At 44.8% G+C, this 18758-nt stretch overlaps 1 protein-coding gene across 4 annotated transcripts in view; it reads right to left on the bottom strand.

Moving 5' to 3' along the window:
* The window catches only part of HtrA2 (HTRA2-related serine protease), a 74438-nt gene that overhangs the window by 51956 nt on the left and 3724 nt on the right, over positions 1-18758 (bottom strand). For all 4 annotated transcript variants that reach the window (XM_050168284.3, XM_055064970.2, XM_055064972.2 and 1 more), the window contains exons 2-3: positions 18358-18595; positions 3187-3388 (exon numbers count right to left, since the gene is read on the bottom strand). In XM_050168284.3, coding sequence (XP_050024241.1) covers positions 3187-3388; positions 18358-18595 — 440 coding nt within the window. The remainder of the gene's footprint in view (positions 1-3186; positions 3389-18357; positions 18596-18758) is intronic.

The following is an 18758-nucleotide window of genomic DNA, read 5'->3' on the forward strand; positions in this document are numbered from 1 at the left end:
ACAAAGTACTAAAATATAATATACAACAGCCAGCCTTTTAAAAATAGTGTGCAATATGTTTGTTCTGATTGAAAAAAATCCAGAGTTACGGCTGCAATTTAGAAATTTGTTCTACGTTTTTGTGTCAATCATTGGTGGAATAAAAATGTTTATTTATAGCAGAGATTTGTTTTTTGATCATAGAAGAAAAACAGCCAAATAAACAACTCAAACAAATAAACATTCAAAGAAATATACAACTGTCATCAGATCATATTTCAACAGTTTGCTCTTTCCGAAGTGAACTTGCCAGCTTGTCCTTCTTGTGTGCCGCATGTGCGGCAAAGTGCATCAGCTTTGATAGTGGCACCGTGGCCCCACTTCCGCTAAATGCCACAAATTTTATTACGCCTGTGATTGCAGTTGGAGCTAGAATTGGTGCTGTATCAGCATGCTAAGGAAGTTTCTGAGTATATAAAAAGAAGTGTGAGATACGAGAGCAATCTGCAACAATGAAATTCATGGTAAAAAAAAATCACATTATGAAGGTCTTCATTCTCATTGGTACGACACATATGGTTGGCAAATAAGGATGCTGAATACACGTGCAAATCGAAAAAAGAATGCAGTGCAATTTAAAGGCACATCGCCAACCTCAGCAGATTTACTGCGCAGCAAGCCGACGACTGTGTGGCGAGCGGATGTGTAAGTGGGTGTCAGCGCCCCCTGGACCTCTTTCCGGTGCATTGTGGAGCGGCCTCAGAGCCGGCGGTGCAGTCTGCACACTTCCCCTATTTTAGACATTGTAACAGCCTCAGCATTGGTGATGCATTAACAATGTGGAACGCTATAAAGACGTAATTGTTCACTGCATCAATAATTTACTACTCCGCTCTAGTATGGTAGGTGATGACGGTGGAGAGTAAATGCCAAATAGATGCCGAGCAGACGATGCAGCGCGAGTGAATAATTATAAGGGCAAGCATTCTAAAATGAACAACATATTATTGGCAAGCATTTCGCAATGACTTGTGGCCTGTTAACCCCACTGGCCAGCGGCGAATTTTCGGCACGGCCACACTGCCTCGGTCTAGTCAGTGCTGCTTCATCGGGCTTTGGTGACTAAAGTTATGGTTCGGTGCCGGATCAGATGCAAACAAGCACATGCCTTGTCTCCATCGAGGAAAGCTTTCCAAAAGGCTAGGCGGAGACTGAATGACTCACTTGGCCTCTTTTTTCCTCCAAAGTGATAGGCTTGCACCAGCTCACGTGTGTGGCAATCACAATGGTGGGAAATCATGGTTATCAATTTTCCATTTACTCATGCATTATAGTTTTGCACTACCAATAGATCTGTCGAATTTTATTTCAAGTTGCTGCAGACACCAATGAAAGGAAATCAAGACAGGAGGACAATACTCTGCACGTTTACTAGCAAGTCCTTGCAATTTAAATTTAGTATACAGCCAGTCACATCAAGCTTTTTTATAACGATGATTGAATCACTGGCTCAAACCACATGCACAAGTTAATTATTGGCTATAAACATTACCAGAAAGGAAAAACTATCCCTTTGCTATTGCTGATGAAATATGGTGTGTCGAATACCACGTCAAACCTGGTTAGTGCCTTTAGTGAAGTGAATGAGAAGAAAGGGCGGAACCAAGAGGTCCAATTTTTTTGTTAGTCACAATCATACGAAGTCAATAGATAATGAAGCCAAGGAAAGCATAAGGGGAGCTATTTGTAGTTTGCAATTAAAGTGTAGAAATGATAAGGTAAAGGGACAAAAAGTGGACGAAAAAACAACTTGCCACCGGTGGGAGCCGAACCCACATCCTCTACATAACGTGCATTATCTGGACTGAGCTAAAGTCACATTAGGTAAGCAGAGGGTTCAACTGACATGCAGCTCAATATCCGTGATTTTTTTCTTGCAAAAACTGGACAGAACTGGCAAAAACAAGCCATGTACACAAATGTGTGCACAGTAACTGATGGGGACACGTGTGTGAGCTGGTGGAAGACTGTCACATCGAAAGGTCCAAAATATGTCAGTCAGTCTTAGATATATGCCTTTTGAAAAATGAAATGGCCTTCTTGATAAAAACTAGGCACATGCATGATTGCATCCATGTATCAGTGAAGGGGGAGGGATGTTAAACCAATTATGCAATTCTTGATGTGTGTTTTCTTTACGTTTATTTTGGTTCTGCCAAATCAGCATCCTGCTTACTGATGTTCTGATAGTCGGTTAGTGCATGCATCATACAAATATAGTCAACGACCGATTTTCCAAACACCCAATTTTTCAGACATGCCCGATAATTCGGATGCCTTCGCGGCACCGCCACATCGTAACCCCACAGAGTCAGTGTATAAGAACGTCTGAAATTTCGAACGCAAAGACTCTTCGCCATCCGGTTTTTAGGACTTTTTGCCATGACTGCAGGTCCGAAACAGCTTTGTCGAAGCCACCACCGCCACCATTTTGATTGTCTCACCACCTCGAGCATGCACTCTCGCACACAGATCCGTTGGCAACCGTAGCCACCACCACGGCAACGGCATGCAGATCCACCACCGCGGCAATGCCAGGCCTAGCTGCTTCGAAATTCACTACCAAGCTTCTTGCTGTTCGGTGCAGTGTTTTTCATTGAAAGAATTCACCGCTGTCAGCAATGGCACCGACTCTGTTTCTTTATTTCTTGGCAATGGTTTCGAAGCTCGAAAAGCACAACACGTGGCATAATGCCGGTTCCCAAAAGTCAGCTTTGCTTCAACACATGAATGCTATACGATGAAGCACACCATGAGTCAGAAGTGACAATGGCCACGGGACACAGTTTGTATTCCTTAATTATACACGCGTGTACCTGCCGTCTCCTGTCACAGTACGAGCACCGATATGCCTAACAGGTGTAATGACAGGGCTTCAGGGCTATTTCGGACGTGCGTGTTGCGATTTGAGCCCTTGGGGGCAGTAAAAGGCATGCATTCACTTTCTTCTGACGTTTTTGCGGCCCTTAGTGAGTCCGAAAAACCGGACGTTGACTGTATCTATGCATTTTTCTGCAATAATCAGCTCAAGTTGAGCACCCATCCTGTGTGATCTTTCCTCTGTCCTTGTTGTTCATGCTGCCTTTAATTTATGAACCGACACCAACTTGCCAAATTTTCAATTCAGTCAAGGGACGAGGCACTCACTGCTGGGATGCGAACGGTGGCAAGATCAGAGCGGCGGTCCACGGCCTCCACTTTTCCTGTGAATTGACGCCCGTCGTGCAACTTAACAGTCACAAGCCGGCCATCGGCCACAACATGTGCATTTGTTAGGATGAGACCATCGGGGCGCACCACAAAGCCAGAGCCATTGGAGACGGCTATCTGCTGTTGAGTGAATGGGTGCCTGCAGACAACAGAATCATGCAAACACAACTCTCAGCACAAGCATGCACTGGCTTTCTTAGAAAGCACTGCAAAACACTGAAAATGCTGCTTAAAGGACACCAATAAGTATTCAGTTAGACTAGATTGGTAGATTACACTTTAAAGGAAATACAGGACTTGTGTTCCAGTCTTTCCTCTACTGACTTATCTGGCTTGTTCATTATCTTCTGTGTAAGAGTGTCATCTACTCGACTGTAAAGGATCCTGCTTTTATTTCTCTCAACTTAATTTTTTTTGTTTATTCATGCACTTTGTCTGCAATTGTCTGTTGTATCTTTTTTAACTGCAACTCAACTGCACATCCTTTTCTTCTGTCGTCTGGGATGTCTCGGTGATGACTGTACCCAGTTATTAAAAGTACAAAACGCTGGTTTTTGCTGGCCAAAATTAATAGAAGGAGCACACATAAACTATGCAGCGTCATCAATATGTCTTACCATGCAAGTAAAATTTGGCAATTGCCTTAAATGAGTGACTCTAGCACATGTGCTTCAATTGTGGAATGGAAGCTGGTAAATGCTCAAGGAAGCAGTAGGAATTATAAGATTATCACCCTTTAAGAGACATCTGTACCCAAAGTCACAAGCAAAATACTAGCAGATTGGTAGCTTTGTCTTGCAGAGCTTAAGTGGGCCCTGCAACCACATTTTAAAGCTACGATTTCTGCTCAATTTCTGTACCCAGCACATTATAGAGCTAAATGCAAAGAGAATGAGAACTGGTACCCATAAATGGAAGTTATTCAAATATCAAGGAGTTAATTAATGAGTTTATGTAGATAAATATGTTATTGTGAATAATCACATATTTTGCCATGTCCATCACAGCTGTCAATTTCTGCCACTGAAAATTCCCTCAATGAAGCCACCCTCCTCTGCCCTTTCTCTTTTCTAAAATTGGAAAGTGTCAAAAGCTGAAACACCTGGTAAAATCCATATATACCGTCAACAACCGATTTTCCCGAAGCCCGAATTTCCGGTCATGCCCGATAATTTGGACGCGTTCGCGGCACCGCCACGTACCCCATAGATTCAATGTATGAGAACGTCTGAACGCAAAAACCCATAGATTCAATGTATGAGAAGGTCTGAACGCAAAAAACCTTCACCGTCCGATTTTCCGGACTTTTTGCCGTGAGCGCAGGTCCGAAACGGCATTAATCGTATCCCGCCACCCCTTTGATTATCTCGCCTCCTCTGACCGGCGCCCTCGCACGTAGATCCGCTGGCAGTCGTAGCCACCACCTCGGCAACACTAAGCCTAACTACTTCGACGTTCGCTACCAAGCTTCTTTATGTTCGGTGCCGTGCTTTCCATAGAACCAATTCGCTACTGTTAGTAATGGCGTCACTTCGCCTTTGTAATCCTCGTCAATGTCTTGGAAGCTCGGGAAGCACAGCGCGTTGCATAATGCTGGTTTCTGAAAGTCAGCTTTGCCTCAATACACCAGTGTTACGCAGTGAAGCATACGCGAAGTATCGCGATGAAGCATACCAAGAGTGGGAAGGGGCAATTGTCACGGGTTACGGTATGTACGTATTCCTTCATTTGACACGCGTGCACTCACCGTCTCCTATTACATTACGAGCACCGATACGCCTAATATGTGTACTGGCAGGCCCTCAGAGCTATTCCGAATGTGCGTGTGGCGATTTGAGCCCGTGGGGGCAGTAAACGGCACGCATTCGTTTTAACGCGACAGCGTTAAGGAGCTCGTGTCGCAGAAAAGCCGGTGTCGTCGGCGTCGGCGTTGGCCGTGAGCGATAAATCCCAGAAGGCACTTCATGAATAAAAAAACATCTTGCAAGGTGGACTGGTGGGAATCGAACCAGTGTCTCCGGGGTGTGAGGCGGAGACGCCGCCACTCAGCCACGAGTTTGTTCCTTCAAAACGGGACAAAATCGTCTCTAGTGAATGCGGCGTTGCCTTAGAAACGTGCCGTAGAAAGTTATACTGCGGTGTATATCGGTAATTATGACCATGTAATTTGCAGAAGTCGCTGTTTCACGAATAGCGAAGTACGTTTCCGCTAAATTTCTTCTGCGCTCTGCGCACACGCAGAGCCATCTTACGGCAAACACAGAAGACCCCCTCCTCGCAATGTACGGCGCTGCCCCGACACGTGGCGCGCCACTCGCCCCATGACCGCGTCCGCCTTCATGGCGCGCCGGGGCCCGGCTACCTCTGCCGATCGCGACGTTTGGCTGGCGTAGCGCGTTTGAGTAGGCGGTGCGAACGGGGTGCGATAACGCTATCGCGTTCCACTCTTGAAGGCGAAGCTTAAGCGTCCTCCAATTTTTTTCGTAGTGCCCTTTTTTCGGACGTTTTCGCGGCCCCTCGGGACTCTGAAAAGTCGGCCGTTGACTTATAACACTTTTCCAAGAGGACCATGGCGTACGTCGAACAAATAAATTAGCACTAAGCTATCCTGTTCATTATTTGAAAAAGTACATTTAGACTACATTCATACACATAACAGAGCCAGAAAATACGCATCCAAACACTGTCAAGATGAGGGCAAGTGGAGTTAAAGGGACACTAAAGGCAAATATTATGTCAAGATAAAGTGATAGATCAGAGCTCGAGAATCTCTAAGGCGTCAATATTCTCGAGAACAGAGCCTTAATCATCGAGAAATTGAGGTAAATGCACCACATGATTAGAGAATCCCCCGGGAAATGCGAGTAGTTGCCCGGTGACAAAAGCACTTCTCAGTTAAATTCTGTCGATAGTAGTCAACCACTCGTCGCACAAAACATCCTCGTACTGTACTATAAGACGAAATAAAATGCTACTTGTCCAGTTCCATTTCATGTTTATACAAAATAACTCGTTCAAATTACTCTTGACGACACGGGCAGTCGAACAGTTTCGTTTTCTCTCGACTCCACACCGCCCACGCTTTCACGTTTTAGTTATCGCGTAGCACTGCGCTGGTTTTGCTGACTCGCGAAACTCGCACAAACTGCAAGTAGCAGAGAATTCAACCTTCATGTGATGTCGCGAGATACGCGAACGGTCTACAGCACTTGGCCAAAAAGCAGCTGCAGCGGTGAATCCGCCGCTCTGACTTTATCTGGATGGATGGATGGATGTTATGAGCGTCCCCTTTGGAACGGGGCGGTGGGTTGCACCACCAAGCTCTTTCTATTATACTGCCTAATGTCCTAGCTAGGTTAAACAATAACAAAAAAAAAACACTGAACTCCCACAACGAAATTTTCTGATCCCCTATTGCAAACTGTGCTTTTGTACATCTCCGTTTTCTGTCGTTTCCCTACTTTTCTTCCACCAATCCTCCAACTGCCTCTTACTAATTCCTATTGTGTACATGTTTACTTTTCCACTGCTCTTGCTGAACCCAAGGGCTTCAAGGAGGCCAGTGGTGCCTAAATGAACCGCTGGGTAGACGTCTTCACATTCTAATACAACATGCTCCGTCATTTCCCTAGCTTTACCGCAGCAAGAACATGCTTCTTCTTCCTTCTTATATCTCGCTTTATAGGTGTGTGTTCTAAGGCATTCCGATCTCGCTTCGAAAAGTAATGAGCTTCCCTTTGAGTTATCATAAACTGTTTCTTTCCTGATTTCATTTTTTCCTCTTAAGTATTTACTCATGGCAGGTTTCTTTTCCATTGCACCACCCATGAGATTATTTCAGCCTCTCTGACTTTCCGCTTGATGTTCTTTGTTGCCGTGTTGCCCACCCTACAGGTTGCTTACTTGCTGGTAAGCTTCCTAGTTCTTTTACTCCACTGTGAATCAATGTTTTTCCTGTACAAATACCTCAACACTCTCCCAGCCCATTTACTTTCTTCCATATTTCTCAGTCGTTCTTCTTAATCAATTTTACTCTGAGCTTCCCTCACTTCAAAACTAGTCCAGCCCATATCACCCTGCACAGCTTCACTTGTAGTCTTCCCGTGAGCGCCCAATGCGAGGCGTGCCACTTACCTTTGGTTCCCATCAAGGCCCGATTGTACCCCTGATTTAAAGCAAACAACTACATTTCCAAAAGTAAGTCCTGGAACCATTACAGCTTTCCACATATCTCGGAGCACCTTGTACCTATTGTATCCCCATAGCGCTCAGTGCTTCATTATGGCTGCATTTCTCTTCCCCTTCACTGTTATTGTTTTTTCCTGTGTTTCCATATATCTATAGCCTTCATTTATCCATATACCAAGGTATTTATATTCTGTTACCTGAGGTATTTCCTGGCCCTGTATCGCCACTATCTGTTCACTGTTTTCATTGAATACCATAACACCTGATTTTCTAACACTAAATTTCAAACCTAAATTCTTGCCTTCCTGTCCACAGATATTAGCCAGACGTTGCAAATCACTTTGCTTGTTAGCTAGCAACACAATGTCGTCCGCATAAAATAAACCTGGAAGCTGCTGCTCTACTACTGCACCCTCCAGTTTGTATGACAGATTAAACCCGATATTACTTCCTTCTAGCGCTCCCTCTATCCTCACTATGAATATCATAAACAGCAGTGGGGATAAAGGGCACCCCGGCCTCAGTCCCTTGTTGATATCAACTTTCTCCTCGCTTCTCATCTCTTCCCATTCAATGCAAATGGTATTTTCTAGGTAAATCTCTCTCAAAAGCTGCAGACAATCGTCACCTAGGCCTTCCCCTTCCAATATATCCCACAAAATGTTGCGGTCTACGTTGTCATATGCTCCTGTAATGTCTAAAAAGGCCACATAAAAGAGTCTGCTTTCTACTCTTGATATTTCAATACACTGAGTAAGAACAAATAAGCTATCATTCATATGCCTACCTATTCTGAAGCCATTCTGAAGTTCAACCAAAATGCCATTATTCTCTGCCCATGCTTGAAGCTTTAATTTGATTGCCTGCATTGCTAGCCTGTAGATTACCGATGTAATGTTCAACGGTCTATACGAGTGAATTCTATCTTTCTCCCCCTTAACTTTATAGATCAAATTCATTCTACTTTGTCACCAACTGTCCGGTATTCATCTATCTTTTAAACTTTTTCCACTGTTTTCCCCAGAGCTTCCTTACTTTTTGGTCCTAGTTCATTAATCAGCCTAACAGGAACCTCGTCTAGGCCTGTGGCTATGCGCTTAGGAATTTTCTCTTCGGCTTTCTTCCAGGTGAAATTTGTCAGCACCAGCTCCTTTTCCATCTGGTTCTCTTTCATGCTCTCTTTTTCTTCACGCACAACCTCGTCATTGCCTTGGAAGAATTCGGCTGGTATTTTTCAGATGTAATTTAAAGCCGCTTCCCCTTCCAGTTTGTTTCCATCTTTGTCTACGATATTTGTTGTATTGTTGTTGACTTCCTGCCTAATAATTTTATGTGGTTCCAAAATATTCTACGTGTGGCCTTCTTTTCTCACGAGAAAAGACGGGGAATCCGGGAGATGGCAATTCAAGGCGATGAGCAAAACGTGAACAAGGTGAATGCATTCACCTTGTTCACGTTTTGCTCATCTTCTTTTCTCACGTATTTCTGACAACTAACGTTCACTTTCACCTTTTATCTTGGCTTGCACCAGTATTTGAACCAGAGACTTTTTCTCCTGGTATATTTCCCATTTACAGGCTACTTCATCCTGCGGTAACTGCGCCTTTCTTGCCTGCCTGTGCTCTCGGGATGCTCTCTGTCGTTCGGCAATCGCTTCTCATATCTGCTTGTTCCACCAGCTTTTCGGTTTCTTTTTTCCTTTCCAACGAACATGTTGTTTCTGTTTCCGTATTTCTATTGTTATTACACTTAGAAGCTCACTGTATTCCCACTCTTTACTTGGCCATTTGCCAAGTTTTTCCTCGACTCTAGTGACTATATTTGTTATTTGTTCAGCGTTCAAATTTGGACTGGCCATTTTGCACTCCTTACTCTCTTTCCCAACCTCATATCCCATATTCAAAATGATGCATTTACGGTCACTTCCTATGCTTTTATACATTTCCTCATCAATGACCATTTGTCTCAAATTATCATGAATTCCTTCTGTCATCAGGCAGTAATCAATGGTTGATTGCCGGTTTCCCACTTCCCACGTGATCTCCCCTTCACACTTAGGCCCTGTGTTCACGATAACGAGGTTATGTTGCTCACAAAGCTCTAGCATTGATTTCCGGTTTTTATCGGTACGGCCATCTAAATCTTGTATGTGGGCATTCATGTCACCTAATAGGATAATTTCAGCATCATTCCCGAAAGCCTTAATATCAGCACTTATGCATTCCGCTAACTCTTTATTCTTCTCTGTGCAATTATTTCCGGTCCACAAATAGGTAACGCCCAGCCAAGTTTTTTTCCCCACTCATTGTACCTGATAACCAAGATGCTCTTGACATTTTGAATTTACTCTTTTCGGTTTGACTCCCTGATGGATGAGCATTCCGACTCCCTCTCCCTTTCTTTCCAACTTATACCCCTGACACACGGGCACTCTAAAGTCCTTTAGGTAAGGGGACATCTACCGGGAAGGCGTTCAAGTGCAGTGACACACAACAAAGGAGTATCTCCTTTACGGCAAAGTTCCTTTTCGGGAAAGGAGATCGCGCAACTACTTTTCGAGCGGAAAAGGAGTTACTCTCGCACACAGCGTGCACAACTCGTCAATAGAAGGAAACCTGCCACACAACTACGGTGTCCATAGGTATTTTTTTTTACCTTGCGAAAATGCTTTAATTGTTAGCGGTAATACAATTTGTCGAATAGTGAAGATTTCCTCTAGCTATACTCGCAAACGCTCGCATAACGTCGCTAGTGCCGCCGTGTTGAATTCCGGCAGTGTCGTCGTCGTTTGCTGCGCGCATGTGGTGTGTTCACGTCGCGAGATGGAGACTGCACAATCAGCGCCCGCAGGAAATACCCAGAAGAAACCACAGTTGTTGGAATAACATATTGAATAAAACGCGTTACGCCTGCGCGCACAAAGGAAGGGACGACAAAGACGTGAAAAAGGACGACAGAAACGTGGGCATCACCAGAATAAACAGCACGCACAGCAAAACACCAGCTGCACATAGTTGCTGGACCAAGTTAAATGGCTGCAAACAACGCAAAAACACGAATAAAATAAACGACTATAAGCATTTTTAGCCATCAACAATGAAAAAAAAATAGATTTTTAGGTTCTACAGTAGCTAAGTGTAATTAAATACGCAGCTTTTTAAGAATGTTTTCTCTCTTGTGGCTTTAACAGCCAGCGCTATTTTTCTTGCGGCGTTCATCTGAGGAACTACCTAAAGAAGTTCAGTGCGGTGCCGTGTGTCATCGGCGCAACTCCTTTCTGCAAAGGGTCCTTCAGAGTAGCAAAAGGGGTTTACTGGAAAGGACTTTAGTTTTGCCCGTGTGTCAGGGGTATTAGTTCTGTTGCACCCTTCCCAAACATCATTCTCAATCACTGGCGGCTCTTCCGAGCCTCTAAGGTGCGTTTCTGTAACTGCATACAGCCCTATTTGTTCTCTATTTAACTGCTCCTCTATCTCTGCCCACTTTTTCTTTCTTCTACCGCCCTGCATGTTTATGTAACCTATTGCATGGCGAGCTCTTTTTCTTGCTGTCCTCCTTTTGCTGTTATCGAAGGCGATGCTCTTCTGAGGTTCCCCTAGGGGACCTTCTTCATTACTATCTACTCTAGCCTCCTGAGCACCTGCGGACCCCCTAAAAAAGCAACAGCGTGACCACCAAGTCGCCAGCCCACTTCTCGTGCCAGCCTGTAATTGAAGTGAATCCCGTCTCGTTTAAAACCACCACACCTTCTCACTTCCCTGTTTACTTTGACAACCTCGAAGCCTTTCTCTCGGCTCATTTTCCATATCGCCTCATTAGCAGGCACTACGACTCTTTGTACGTGACTGTCACATACAGACACCTCCGGCACCATGCACACCACGATCTGCACCTGAGGGGACAGCTCGCGCAAGTTGTCCACCCCCTTCGCCAAGCGCTGTACTAGTCCTGACCCTTTCCTGTTTAGGACGTCATTTAGCCCACCTGCTATTATGATAACGTTGCGCACGTGGGCATTTTCCGCGAGTTTTTCTTTTGCTCGCTCAATGACAGAACCCAGTGTCCGGCCTGGAAATGCCCCTACCGCCACCCTTTTATCGCCATTCACCCTCTCCACAATTGCTTCTGAACACCTAGCCAGGTTTGAGTCGCCGGCGATAATCACTATTTCACTCTCTCCTACCTCTCCCTGCTTCCCTTTGTTCTTTTCCGCGTGATTCGGACTCGACAAGAGGCTTCATCCCCTGTGCTCCTGCTTTTTCCGCGTGGCGGCCTCAAGGTAGGTGCTGCTCTTTCCAGCTAACCTTTAACTACGTTGCACGCATTCCACGTACTTTGCTGGCACTCCCTCTCCTGTCATCGGGGGACTGCGTTCCATTTTCCCGACCATTTTCGTTCACAATGGTGGCCCTGTTCAGCTTTTCCCCGGCTGCTTCAAGTCTTTTTTCAACTACCTTCTCTGCATCACGCTCCCTAATTAGCTCCTTTTTGAGCTCTTCCACTTGTTTGACAAGCTCTTCCTGGAAAGCCTCCATTTTTTGCAGCCTTGTATCGACATCACACTGTATGCCGGTTGACTCGATTCCCTCTCCCTTCTCATCCGTCCCATCATCTGCCTTGAGAGAACCCCCACACCCTGCCCGCTTTCCCGGCTTTCTTGCCATGTAGTGCACGGCTTTTTATGATGCAAATACTATAATACTATAATAATGCAGAGCACATACCTTTTAGCTAAAACCGATACGCACAGGTTCAAATCTTCAAAATGTTACAAAGCAACTCACATCCATGTTTCAAAAGCAATAAATGCCGCGGAGACCCAAGGTATGACACGCTCTCGCACACGCTCAACCACATGGCCACGCTCTTACTTTCCTACCAAAACACACACAGTAAAACCACTAATAGCTGTTAGTTTTGCCACATCCAAGGTACCATTTAAAGGCTACAAACACTCAACGTCCCACCCGGCTACACGTTGAAGCAAGTGGCATGAAAGGACGCTCTAACCATTTTGCTAAACCAAATGTACACGAAACACACCCACGCACATGAAATACAAGTGAGACAAAAAAAAAAGAAAGACACACAATTACTATTTAAAGGCTTAAAAATCAGCAAATCAAAAACAGAAGCAAAGCTCAAAGCATGCACAAAAACTTATGATTTCGTTGCCGCCACGGAGCCCTAAAAAGCACGTCCATCCACAAAAGCTCAAGCTCAAGTTGTGGGAAAGTAGCGCCACTTAGAGAAAAGTGTAGGCACCACTAGAGTACGTGCGGCGATTCCGTGCAAATGGCAATGTGCGATTTGAAATTTTGAATGAAAAGACAACCCCTCCCTCCCTTAACTTCAGTATGTCCAAAACACGCAACCGCATAATGAAAAAGCCGGACGCCACAGTGGAAAAATCGGGCATGGTACAATGTGGCAACTGTGAAGGCTGGACCTACTTGGAGGACTCCCCCTTCGCTAGTCTAGAAGAGGCCGAGGGGAAGACATACACATGCAATTTCTGCACCAAGTTATCTGCACTGTACAACACAATAGCATTGCAGGAACGAAAAATGAGGGATGAATTTAACCCGCTGGTGAAAACAATGAAATACTAGTGGCAAAAAGCCAAAACAAATAAGGCAGAAATACAAAAACTCACTCATGAGCTCAACGCAGAACGTATTTTACCTGGAGAACTCTTGGCGAAAGCAACGGCTCTCCAAGACTGCGTTGAAAACCCCAGACCAATACAATGCCACCAGGCCGACGGCAATGACACTGCCATGCCCGGAGACGACGCCAAGCCCTCAAACAACAGAATTGCCCACCCGCCTTCCAGCCTACAACAAATCCCTGAGAAAAATACAAGCTACCCTACAGAAAATGGAGAGTCCGGAGAGGAGAACGAAGCAGGCCCATGGATCAAAGTGGGAAAAAACAACCGCGCAGTGCAACTATCAAATGAACATGTGACAGCACACGTGTATACACAAGCCAGAAATCTGCTTCGAAAAAACATAACCAACCCAAGCAGCAACCCAAGGACACACTACCACAGCGAAGATGCACAGTGGTGCTCGGAGATTCCAACGCTCATCGCCTAAAGAGGCAGCTATATAAAGAAGTCAGCGATCGGAGGCTTCACGTCACTACAAAACCTAGGGCAACAGTAAACAAGACCCTTCTTCGTGCTGAAAATGAGCTCGCACGTGCAAACCCATTTGCAACTAGGCGCCAACTAATACTTCACGTTGGGACCACTGACATACTAAATGAAAGAGAAGCAAACGGATCCATAGAGCAGCTGAAACAGAAACTGCAATCTTGGAGCCAAAATGCACCTCAGCACCACTACATAATATGTGCCACACCAAAGCTGACGTCACGAGGTCATCACGTGACAGCCGCCTGCCAAGAATGGAACAAGCCCCGAAAAGCACGTCCATTCGCCACCAAATCTCAAGCCGACATGCACGCAGTGACATCAGTGAGTATATCACAGTGGGACATCTGAGGTGGTGTGACCAAGTAGTTTTTGACACAATAATAAAGCAAACATTAATGAATGAATAACTGAATAAAATTTTAAATAGCACCGAGTTACAATGCAGCCCATTGTGTTGCGTGAACACATTCCTCTTTAGATGTCACGCATTGTTGCTTGCGCAGTAAGAGAACGTATGTATTAATTTTTTTGCTAGAAAATTACACCAAGGGGTGTGATGACTCTAACATGACAAAAATATTACAAATTACAAAAAAAAAGAACAAACCAAAACCTGCTGCACTAACAGGCTTTTTTTTTCATGGTGCAAGGACCACAGACAAAACAACATATTCACAGAAAAGAAACAACATTCAAAACTAGATAGCACCTAAAAGCATTGAGATGCCAGGTTCTAGGTAGTGAAGTTTGGCATGAACCATCTTATACCTCCGTCACATGAGCACGCAAAAACTCTTTTACGTACGTGGTATTTTACCAAATTGACAGACTTTTTAATGAAGAGGTATTGTGCAGCAGACACATGGCACCGACGATCTCTTTTTAGTGTTTCCTTCTGGACACGCTACCGAAAGCATAGTGCAAGCGTTCGAAACAAAATCGTTCAAAATAAACTGATGTATCTCGAAATATAAAGTGAAAACTTATTGTATTACATGGTTTTCAAATAAATTTAATGTCAGATTAAGAAACGTTAATGTAAAGATTTATTGTAGTTTAAAGAGCATTTGACTTGCTCACAAGACCCGTTCGACCTGCTTACGAAATTACAGAAGAAAATTAGCATTACCGGGCTTACCACACCACCTGCGAGACATACAATAATTTTTTATGATGAGGCTCGGTGACAGAAAAATACGCATTTGCTTATTGGCGCTTCTGAAAAAGAGATTGCTCTCTGTCGTGTGCCTGCAGAAAAAACTCTTTTCGGGAGCAGTCTTTTTGCTCAAAAGACTTTTGAGCGCCCGTGTGACGGGTATTATTGTGCTAGCTCAGGGAAACAACTCGGACAAGGATGAACACAGAGGAACGAGACTAAACAGGTGAAGTGAAAACTATCAACTGGCATTCATTTGAAAACGCATGGTGGAAGAAAGGAGAAAAGAAGAAAAAAAGCTGTCATAAACATCAACCATGAGAATTTGTCTTCGACTGCTACTCAGGAAACCCACGTTTTGCCTTGACAAGCTAACAAAAGGAGCACTGCCACATTTGTATGCTATTCCAAGTAACATGGCATATGTCACCACTTTTCAGTCGGAGCACTTGTGCACCCAAGCTTTGTGGGAACACGACTTCTTGACTGCATGATGCAGCAGATATCTGGCACAGCTGCTAGTTTCCGTTGTGGAACAGATTTTAATAATCAGTCAGAGGAAAAAGCAGTGCATGCGATACGGAAAGCAATGACCGACTTGTCATCCTTCCCCACATATACATGGCATATCCCATAGAATCAAGGAACTGGCTGGTAAGCATGGCGTTCGAGTAGTAATCTTGACCTCAAATGAACTAAGACATCTGTGCAGAAAAGTGAATGAATGTGTAACAGATGGTAGCAAATTCAATGCTGTGGTATTTGATATGCATCAAGGCTCATGGAATGCACCAAAAATTAGTAGTGTACGATATCACTTTCGTACAAAAGAAGTTATGTCGAACAGACAGAACGATGCCTTAACCACAGGCTCAGGGAACACAAATACAGTCAAAGCTCGTTAACATGTACCAGCTGAATGTGTAATTGCACTTTATGTGCAGTCGCAAAGATTCTCCCAACCAGCCCGCGTCGAACTTCATGTATTGGCTGACCACTTAAGCCATAGTTGCTCAGTGCCCACCAAACAGTTAGTGCGTACATTTTTCTTTCTTGTTCTACATGCAGAGGCACAAAATCGGCATAACCTCATGTGCGCAGACGTTCGATTCTCGAGTTACGACACCTGGAAGACAGCCACTAGCGATAGTGATGTTAAACCATGGCCACCATGACGTCTTTCCTGCTCATATAGCTGTTGCCGATTGCAGTGCACAAAAGCATGGCCTTCAAGGTTGGCTTCCTGTTAAGCAAAGAAGCTACCGGTAGGGGTGCGACTTCGCCGTCGCCGTCGAACGCAATCCAATTCAAGTAGTAACCGCGCAAAAGCACTTTTTTTTAAAATCCGGAGTCATTTCTATGCTTACCCAACGAGAAAAATGTATTTTCGTCCGCCCGTCCCATAAGACGACTGCTTTCAAGATAAAGCCCGCAGCAGCGAGCGACTGTACCTTCACGCAGCCTGTCGCTTCAATGCTAACAGCGCTCACAAAGCTCTCAGCACAAGCCGCACCATGCCCCTTTCGCAGATCGCTTTCAAGATATGAGCCTGCATGTCTCTCTTCAGCACGCAGCGGCAGAAATGCAGCATGTGGAGCTATTAGCAGTTGGCACTCTGTCCGCATGGCAGATCATTCTCAAGATACGGTCCGTGCAGCCATGCCATATACGCAGGCACCGCCGGCGTACGTTTGATCACGGTTCATAATGGTTCGACATGGATGGATCAGGCACTAATGAGTGATAACGGCTTACAATGGTTGGAACATCAGCGTATCGGGCACCACCACCTGCAGTACTTTGCTTGCATTATCAATGCACTTTGCGCCGCCGTTCGAACCAGTTCGTGCCACCACAGCGCTGTCGTTTGTTTATACTGGCCGGATCACATTTTACAACATTAATAATGACACCAGGTGCGCGGAGATGAGCAAGTGGCACAATGCTTACGCATACTTAGACGACTCCCTGAGAAGTTCCTGCGTGAATTTTTTTTCTTCATTCTGCCAGTGTGTTTGCGGTTCTGGTGTTGTCATGGGGTTCAAAAGTCTTTGCTGTGGCGTGTTGTGGTTATGTTATCAAGACGTTGACGTTGTTACATACGCGGCATTCTCAGATAGCAACAGTGTTGCTGCCGTTGCACCTCGCCCATCTTCAAGCGAAAGTCATGACGACAATGACGATGTGGAAGTGGACGACAGCCCTTCATTATCTGACGCAGCGCGTGCTTTGAGCATCATGCAAGCTTTCGCAGAGAAGCGGGGCCTCATGCACAAACTTGCTCGCGGCCTTGCCGAGTTCGAAGGTGTCACAGTAAGGCCACTGCGGTGGGAAGTGAAGATAGCCAACCTTTTGCTGCCTGCCCACAAATAAAGCCTGTCTAAAGATGTGTATGTTTGAGCGTATTGTGACGCAGTTCTTTTCAGGCCAGTAAGTAGCTTCTAAACTGGCATTGGCGGTTAATTCGTACATCGCTTAGTACGTACCTGAACGCCGTTCCCGGTCGACTACATATTAACGAGGTTTGACCGTATGTATACATGCAGCCTCATTAACGTCCCTGTAAACCTGGCAGCACACTGCGCCAGATGTTAGCCTATTTTCGCCCACACTTCAATTTTAGGAAGATCACAGATAAAAAAAGAAATACGAGAAATTTTGGAGGCATTCCCCATGTTACCTGGAACAGCAGATGAGTGTGTCAGAGCTCTATCAGCTTGACAAGGCAGGAAATGGATTTTCTGAGCAGAAATTGAAGGCAAAATCACGTGGTCCACATTGATGACTGTTTTTTATCTTCATTTCAAAATATTTTCTTCAACCTTGCATTTTCAAATGAATGCCAATTGACAGTTTGCACTTAAACTTTTTAGTATCATCTCTCTGTGTCAGTACGTTCTGCTGGAAACCAATTGTGCTATGTGCAACCAACAAGCTCAGGCAAACACTATTCTGAAGTTCCTCTATGTTAGTCCTTATCCAAGTTGTTTCCCTACGCTAGCACAATAAAATGAAACTTAAACTAGCCCAATTTGAAGCCCTTTCTAAATGGACTTTAAAATCATGGGTATGAACAGCAAACAACATAATAATGGAAAGGTTCAAGCAGACAGAAGCACAAATCACACATGACATTGAATCTAGAGTGTAGCATAGTGTATGTTGCCTCAATTACAGTAGTGCACAGCTTTGGATGTATACAAGTTTAAAAATAAAGCTGAGCGTTGTATTTTTGCTAGACACAGATTGCCTGACCTCGATCATAATATGCAACTCTCTGGCTGGCGACTCAAAATTCATATGGGCAGCAATTTCTGAGGGCCCACTGTAATGAATACTCTTCCTAGAAATCTTCAAAGCCCCTTCCCCCAAGCAACATTCGGGGAGGTTCACAGTCTAGACAGCTACATATTCCCATATGGATGAATGTGGGAGCCATCGTTATCTTTGAATCAGATAATCACAGCTCCCACCATGGTTCTCAATGATGACTAGGAACTGAACAGCCTGATCTCTAATACTCACCTATCCCCCAATCCCACAACCCTCGTCTTTCTTTTCTTTTATCCCAGTCACAGGTGCAATTGCGTGAATTTCTTGCCTGCCCAGTATCTCGATGTAGACCACAGCAGGCGCCGTCTTTTCAACAGCATCAGCGATAAAGTTGAACCGGGTGGATGGTGGCGGAACAGTGGAGGCAGAGACAATGGGTAGCCACATTGCACGCTGCCTCCAGAGCAAGTAACCGGACAACAGGGCACCTGCTCCAACTGCGTAGCGGTTCAGGCGTTGGTGACCCCTGCATGACTGTGTTTGTAGGCCACTGGGGTGACTGGAGCCTGTGTAGTTATAACAATGCTTCAAGTCAGAAAAAAATCCGCAGGCTATGATGGCAGACAGCAACTCCACAATTCCCGCTAGTAGTTGCTAGAAAATTATTTTCTCAGAGCTCTTCATGAACACCATAAAATTTTTAGAGTGGAAATTCTGCTGGGAGCTGAC

This window comes from Dermacentor andersoni, chromosome 1 (genome assembly GCF_023375885.2).
Source record: "Dermacentor andersoni chromosome 1, qqDerAnde1_hic_scaffold, whole genome shotgun sequence".
Classification (NCBI taxonomy): domain Eukaryota; kingdom Metazoa; phylum Arthropoda; class Arachnida; order Ixodida; family Ixodidae; genus Dermacentor; species Dermacentor andersoni.